Source organism: Parus major, chromosome 10 (genome assembly GCF_001522545.3).
Source record: "Parus major isolate Abel chromosome 10, Parus_major1.1, whole genome shotgun sequence".
In the NCBI taxonomy this organism is placed as follows: Eukaryota; Metazoa; Chordata; class Aves; order Passeriformes; family Paridae; genus Parus; species Parus major.
The window spans coordinates 1,810,593-1,817,784 of NC_031779.1; the positions used below are offsets into that span (position 1 = coordinate 1,810,593).

Below are 7,192 nucleotides of genomic sequence, written 5' to 3' on the forward strand. Positions count from 1 at the left end.
GCCGGGCCGGGCCGGGCCGGGCCGCACCCGCCGAGCGCGGCCGCAGTGGCGGCGGTGAGGCCGGAGGGGACGCGGGAGGGGCCGGGGCGAGACGCGAGGGTGGCGGGCGCGGAACGGGCGGGTAACGGCCCCACAACCCCCCGGCCCCGCGGGCACAGCGCTCCGGCAGCGCCCAGCCACGGGCCGGCCGGCTCCCGGGGGTCCGGCGGCGCTCGGGGCCAGCGCTCTGAGCCCCGCCGTGTTCTTGCCCCGCAGATGCATCACTGCAGGAGGTTCCGGTCCCCGGAGCAGGACGGCGAGCTGGGGCACCGCTGGAAGCGGCGGCGGTCGCGGAGCAGGGAGTACGAGGGCAGGCTGCGGTACCCGCCCCGCAGGGACCTCTCCCGGAGATCGCGATCCAGGAGGTGAGAGCGCTGCGGGCAGGGTTAGCCCCGGAAAAACCCCCGTGCTGAGCTCGGCTCCTGGCTGCAGAGCAGCTTTAAGCCCCTAAATCCAGGGGATGGAAGCGAAGGGCTCACTCGTATGTGTGTGTATGTGTGCCTTCCCTGCCACGCTCAAGTTCTTCCCAAAGCCACGGCTGTCATGTTATCGAGGGAACAGCCTGTCCTGGAATCACGTTTCCATGCTGCGGAGGCATTAAAGTCTTTCCTGCCAGCCCGCTTCTCTCTTACAGGATTAAAATCAGATTTAAAGCAACCACGCACCTCCCTCACCTCAGAATGGATCCCAGCTAAAGGATCTGCCCGCTAACTCATCTCTCCTGCTTTGCTTCGGGATTTTACCTTTGATCCTCCCTTTGTTCAGCGTTTCCACAGGGACAATTAGGCGCTGGAAGCGGGAAGAGGCCTCTGATAAGAGCAGGGTTCTGGAACAGAGGCCGGAGCCGTGCGGCTGCAGTGGGCTGGAGGTGCTGTGGCTGGTGTGGTTCCACTGGTTGGACCGGGCAGGTGCAGCTGAGCTCATCTTTAAATTCCTGAAATGCTCTCCAGATTAATTTCTCTCCCCAGCCTGGCTTTTGTTTACTTGATGGAGGTGGATTGTGAAATAGAGCTGGCGCATGCAACGGGATTTTCTGTTTTGTTTTTTGGTTTTTTTTCATCTGATGGGTAATTTGGAACAGATTTGGATGAAAGCAGGCTTTCATTGGGTGAAAACAGCTTTGTCCCTTCAGTCTCAACGTGTTTGAGGAGTCCTTCAGGTCATTATTTCTGCTTCCTGTGTCTGTCCAAAGCACACCGAGGTGTGCCTGGGTCGATGCTGGACAGAGCTGTGGGGTTGTGTTTTGGGTACCTGAGCAGTGACCATGGGCCTCAGCTGCCTCGGCACAGCCTGGAATTTTGTTCCACTCTGGGATGACCCCCCACCCACCTCCAGGTGTCCCATTAAGCTGAGCTTAATTAAGCCATAACCCATGAAGCAGAGCTGGTTGTTGACAGGGCAGAGAGGTGCAAGCAGCAGCAATTCCCATTTCCAGGCTGAAGGTCTTGGCTGGCAAAGCCGTTGCTGGGTGATGGCATCGACCTGGCCCGGAGCATGCCCGGGGTTATCGCTGGGAAGCCAAAGCGCTGCTTTTATTTCAAATTGCAACATCTCCTACCTAATACACTGCTCCTTTCCCAACGGGGTGTGAAGCCAACCTGCAGTGAGATCTGCTGGGGAAGGCGTTCTGGGGGCAGAAGCAGGGAGAGCTGCTCTCATCACTGATGTGCTCACAGCGTTCCCAGAACCTCACGTGTGACACCCCTGTGTCAGCACCATCACAGCTGAGCTTGCTCTGAGGTCTCCCGGCCCTTGCTGATGCAGAGTTTGGGAGGTTGTTGCTCCAGGGGCAGGAGCTTGTGGCTTTTGCTGATGATCTGATGTGCCCTGGGAGCTCATGTCCCCCCTGGGGTGACAGCCAGCGCCCTGCTGCTTGGTTAAGGACTCATGAGACACCTTCCTGAGGGCGGAGGAGCGGTGACAAACACCTGTGTGCAGTGGCACAGGTGGCTCAGGGAGCATTGAGGGGTTGGAAGGGACCTTAAAACCCACCCAGTGCCACCCCCTGCCACAGGCAGGGACATCTTCCACTAGCCCAGGGTGCTCCAAGCCCTGTCCAAGGTGCCTTGGACACTGCCAGGGATGGGAGTCTGCAACAAGGCAGGCAGCCCAGCTGGAGCTCTCAGAGGGTGGTTTTTCCCCAGCTCCTTAAAATGTGGGAATGCATCGCTGTTTTACTCTCCAGAAGTTCTCCTTGGTGGTCAGTTTGAGGTGGAGCTCCTGCCGCAGGGAGCGGGAGCAGGAGGATTTCTCTGTGGGATGATGGGACCTGAGGGAACAGCAGGGAGCTGTGTCAGGGGCATTGGGGTGGACATTAGGGAAAAGTGGAATTTTCTCCAGAGGGTGAACCAGGCACTGAAGAAGCTGCCCAGGAGACAGGGTGAGATTGGGGTGTCCCACGCAGGATTTGGGCCTCGGTGGTTCTCGAGTCCCGAAGCTGCGATTCCACGGCTGGGCTCCAGCCAGCTGTTCAGCGTTGCCACATTTCAGCACTCTGGGTGCTGCCAGGCTTCAAGGGCGCTGTTTTTGTGCCGCAGCCATGAGAGGATGCCTTACCAGCGCCGATGCCGGCGGGACAGCGATGCCTACAGGTTCGAGGAGCGCAGCCCGTCCTTCGGGGAGGAATATTACCCGGCACGCTCGCGCAACTGGCGGCGCTCCCGGGGCAGGGAGCAGCACCGGCCCAAGAGATACCAGCACCACTGCCGGAGACGCAGGAGCAGGTCTTGTAGCAGTGCCTCCTCGGTGAGTAGCATCCACAGCGAGCTCAGGGTTTAACTGTTCTTGCCTCCTTCCAGCTCCGAGCGCTCTGGGTGAGTACCTCGAACCCCGTTTCTGTGTTTGTTGTCAAGTCCCGAATCTGTGTCGTGCTCAGCGGGGAGCGTTCGTAGCTGTTGGGTTTTGCCGGGCTAACCCCTGTAGCCTTAATCCGTGAGGGAACTAAGCCGTGTTCTTTAGGGCCAGGGAAGGGATCAGGGAGAGCTTCCAGTGGCACTCACGTGACAGTGACAAGGGAGAGCCTTGGCCTGGGGCCAGCCCTGCTCCCGGGGCTCCGTACGGCTCCGCTTCAGCCGTGGCCAGGGATTCGCTTCTGCCTGCGGCCGCTGCTGCTTCTGGGGTGGGGTTTGGTGTGCGGCATTCCTCGGTTTGGCTTCGTGCCTGGATCCCCTTCCAGGTGGGATCGCTCAGCCCGGCTCTCCAGAGCTGTTTTTTCTCAGAGAGGGTCCCACCTTCCGAGGGTACGCGCGTGTCCTCTTCGCACGTTCCCACTTGGATCTCAGCTTCTTGCACACTTCGCCCTGAGACGTAGCATTCCTTCCAGGGATTAACTGGGAATGTTTGGAGCTGGGTGGGGGTGCTCCCAGGAGCGCCCTGGAAAAGTGGTGTGAGGTGTCAGACCCAGCACTTCAGCTCTTCCCTTCTGTAAGGAACACTCCCCTCCCACCTGAAATGTTACCCCGGCTGAATACCGGCTCTGATCCCGGCAGCTGGATAATCTGCGTGGCTGGGAACTTCTGAGCTCCTCCTTTTGATTCCTTTCCAGCCCACCTTGGAATTTCGGTGTTGAGGGAGCCAGGGCTGTGCTGGAAGCACAAGGGGGTGTGTGGTGGTGACGCTGTGCCGGGTCTGGGCTGGCAGGAGCTCAGTCCTCCGACACCTCACAGCTGTCCCAGCTCTCCTCTCCACCTTCTCCTCTGTTTCAGCTGGATTTTTTGGGGGCAGTTCTGATCTTAGCTCATTATTTTGGACCTGCCTGGGGGGGGCGAGGGGCACAGAAGAGAAGCCTGCTAGAAATGTCAGGCGTGGAAATGTCAAAGTTTCTGTGAATTCCTTTGGCTGCAGGGATTGTAACTATTTTGAAAGCGGACTAGAACGAGGTGAGGAATTAGGGCAGCTGGCTTTGTGGACCCCGGGTCCTTGCAGGAACGTTGGGCTGGTTTTCCAGTAGAAGCTTGCCAGTAGCAGGGGGTGAACATCACCTCAGGCCTCGCCTGAAGCATTCCCTGGGGATTGATTTACCTGTCCCGTTCCTAAAGCTCTCCCCGTTCCAGGAAGGCTGATGTGCCCCGGTGCGTGAGCACGTGCATTTAGGGTCGGCGTGGCAGCAAGTTCCCCTTCTGCAGGGGAAGGGAGCAGGACACAGCTCTGGGCAGCTGCAGCTGCATTTCTTGAGGCACAAAGAGCAGGGTGCAGAGAGGGGGGAAACAAAAAACCTGCTACTGCGGCTTCTACTGGGCAGCCTGTCCAAAAGGAGCGCTCGCCTGCGGAGAGGTGACGTTCTGCTGTGCCTCTGGCTGCATCCTCCGTGGCAAACAGAGGATTCCCGCTGCAGCTCCCCATCCTGGAAGAGCGGGGCGTTTCCCTGCCCCAGAGGCCGTAGCTTATGAGACGAGTTTTCTTGCCATACCTGTAGCTGTTGATGACTTTTCTGTTTTGAAGTTAGTTTTGTGTCTTGACGTGTCCCTTGCAATATCCCTATCGTTATATATGCTGTGTGCCTTATGAAATGCTGGGATCTGGAAAATCCACCCACCGGCGGCCCCGTCGTCTCTCCAACCTTTGAATGACCGCTCTGATTGCCGTCCCGGGGGGCGGTGAGTGCAGAGAAGCCAACAGAGCAGTAAGCGCAGCAGGAGCGTGGAAGATGACAAGGAAGGTCACCTGGTGTGCAGGATCGGCGATTGGCTTCAAGAGCGATGTACAGCCACCTTTCGTAAAACTTTACCTCTACTTTTACCCCCGGGTTAGCCCAGATCTCTCGTCCTGTACTGGAGGGGTCTCTAGTGTTTTATTTACTGACCACTAACTTGCCTGAGGCAGAGCGTAGACACTTGAGTTGTAAAGAGTGTAGCAGCAGAGACAGTTCTTTTGTTTGCTTTGACGTTTTGTTGGTGTGAAGTGGCAGGAGCCCGGCTCTGGCCGAGCCCCACCCCGGGCTCACACCCGCTCCTGTTTTCTCTCCTAGATGAAATCGTCGGCAGCCTTGGCGAAGGCACTTTTGGAAAAGTGGTGGAGTGCGTGGACCACGCCAGGTGGGCACCTCTCCCTGCACCTGTCCCACCTGGGCTCCATGGGACCAAGTTTGTCACCTTCCACGTGTCACCGCCTTCCTCAGAGCAAGGGGAAAGGGCCTGCCTCAAACCTCAGCCCAGAATTTCCAGGCTGGTGTGTTGAGGGAAGTAGGGGGTCACAGAATAGAATCATGGAATATCCTCAGCTGGAAGGGACCCACATGAATCATCCAAGTGCAGCTCCTGCATGACACCCCAGCAAAATCCCACCCTGTGCATCCCCGAGAGCGTTCTCCTGGAGCTCTGGCAGCCTCAGGACCGTGCCCCTTCCCTGGGGAGCCTGGGCAGCACACACCACTCTCTGGGGAATAGCCTTTCCCTGATATCCAGCTCTTCCCTGGTACCCATCCTGACTTTCACAGCCCCAGCCATGGAAGGTTGTGCTGCAGTGAGTTCCTGCTGAGGGGTGGCCCCTGGGACCTCCTAATCTGCCAGGGCACTTCTCCATTCTCTCCTTTAACCTTTACATCTGACCCCTGTGCCCTTCTGACCTCTTGTCTGGGCTCAGTTTGCTGCAGGGGTCCAGGTGGCCCTGGAGTCACCGGGAGCTGAGGGACTGCTGTGTCCCTTGGCAGTGACCAGCAGTGACCAGCTAGCCACTGCCCAAGCAGCACCAGTGGCTGGCAGAGCTTTGTGAGGCCAAGTGGTGCCTGCAGTAATGCCCTGTGCCTGTCCCCGTGGGCTGAGCACACAGGTTTTTTCCTCTGACTCCATCCTGTCTCCTTCCTTCCAGAGGCAAATCGCAGGTGGCGCTGAAAATCATAAAGAACGTTGGGAAATACCGAGAGGCTGCCAGGCTGGAAATCAATGTCCTGAAGAAAATCAAAGAGAAGGACAAGGAGAACAAGTTGTAAGTTCCCAGTGCCACATCCTTGCACGCGAAGCAGCACGGGGCTGAGGATGTGGTGAGGGGGAAGTGGCCCTGTTCCTCTCCTGCCTCATCCCATGGGAACTGGGGGAGCTCTCTCCAGAGGTGGCTGAGTGAAGCAGGAAGCATCTCCCTGGGTTGCTGCTGTGCTCCTGAGCCAGCTCCTCAAGTGGCCAGGAACATGGGAATGGCTGTGCTGGGCATCCCTGGAGGGTGGATAACCCCTGCCTGTCTCTCCCTGCGCAGCCTGTGCGTCCTGATGTCGGACTGGTTCAACTTCCACGGCCACATGTGCATTGCCTTTGAACTCCTGGGCAAGAACACGTTCGAGTTCCTCAAAGAGAACAACTTCCAGCCGTACCCCCTGCCGCAGATCCGGCACATGGCCTACCAGCTCTGCCATGCCCTGAGATGTGAGTGACCCCAAACGGGCTGGGAGGAGCTGCCCTGGCACTGGGCTGGCCAAAGCTGTGCAGGTGCTGCTCTCTGGTTCTTAGAGAGGCTGTTGTTCTCCTCCCTGTGCGCAGTTCTCCACGACAACCAGCTGACTCACACCGACCTCAAGCCAGAAAACATCCTGTTTGTCAACTCGGATTTTGACACTCTGTACAATGAGAACAAGGTGAGGTGTGTCCCAAGGAGCTCAGGCTGCGTCAGGAATAGGCTGCTTTTTCCTCCCTGCACAAATTCCCCACTCTGTCCAGGCCTTTGCAGTCTGCAAAGTGGGAACAAACTGGAAGTCAGGGTTCTTCTTCTTGCTGTGCCTTCCAAAATCCTTAAGGCAGCCCAGAGTGTTCAGGAATTTTCTGTAACACTGCTCTGGGATGTTCAGAGCTCCACAGCTCCATCCCAGTGAGGAGCTGTGGCCCAGCACTCCAGGGGCTCCTCAGAGCTCCATCCCAGTGAGGAGCTGCAGCCCAGCACTCCTCAGAGCTCAGAGCTCCAGCCCAGTGAGGAGCTGCAGCCCAGCACTCCTCAGAGCTCAGAGCTCCAGCCCAGTGAGGTGCTGCAGCCCAGCACTCCTCAGAGCTCCAGCCCAGTGAGGAGCTGCAGCCCAGCACTCCAGGGGCTCCTCAGAGCTCCATCCCAGTGAGGAGCTGCAGCCCAGCACTCAGAAGCTCAGAGCTCCATCCCAGTGAGGAGCTGTAGCCCAGCACTCAGAAGCTCAGAGCTCCAGCCCAGTGAGGAGCTGCAGCCCAGCACTCCTCAGAGC

The 7,192-nt window shown here is 58.3% G+C and overlaps 1 protein-coding gene across 2 annotated transcripts in view; it reads left to right on the forward strand.

The window, feature by feature from the left end:
* Positions 1-7,192, forward strand: part of CLK3 (CDC like kinase 3) — a 10,014-nt gene continuing 2,822 nt past the window's right edge. Inside the window, exons 1-8 of one of the 2 annotated variants that reach the window (XM_015638448.3) lie at positions 1-54; positions 256-404; positions 2,577-2,784; positions 4,645-4,738; positions 5,006-5,072; positions 5,845-5,961; positions 6,226-6,392; positions 6,507-6,601. In XM_015638448.3, coding sequence (XP_015493934.1) covers positions 256-404; positions 2,577-2,784; positions 4,645-4,738; positions 5,006-5,072; positions 5,845-5,961; positions 6,226-6,392; positions 6,507-6,601 — 897 coding nt within the window. In that variant the 5' untranslated portion in view covers positions 1-54. Of the gene's footprint in view, positions 55-255; positions 405-2,576; positions 2,785-4,644; positions 4,739-5,005; positions 5,073-5,844; positions 5,962-6,225; positions 6,393-6,506; positions 6,602-7,192 lie in introns of those variants that run through there. The other variant, XM_015638449.3, reaches the window with a different exon arrangement.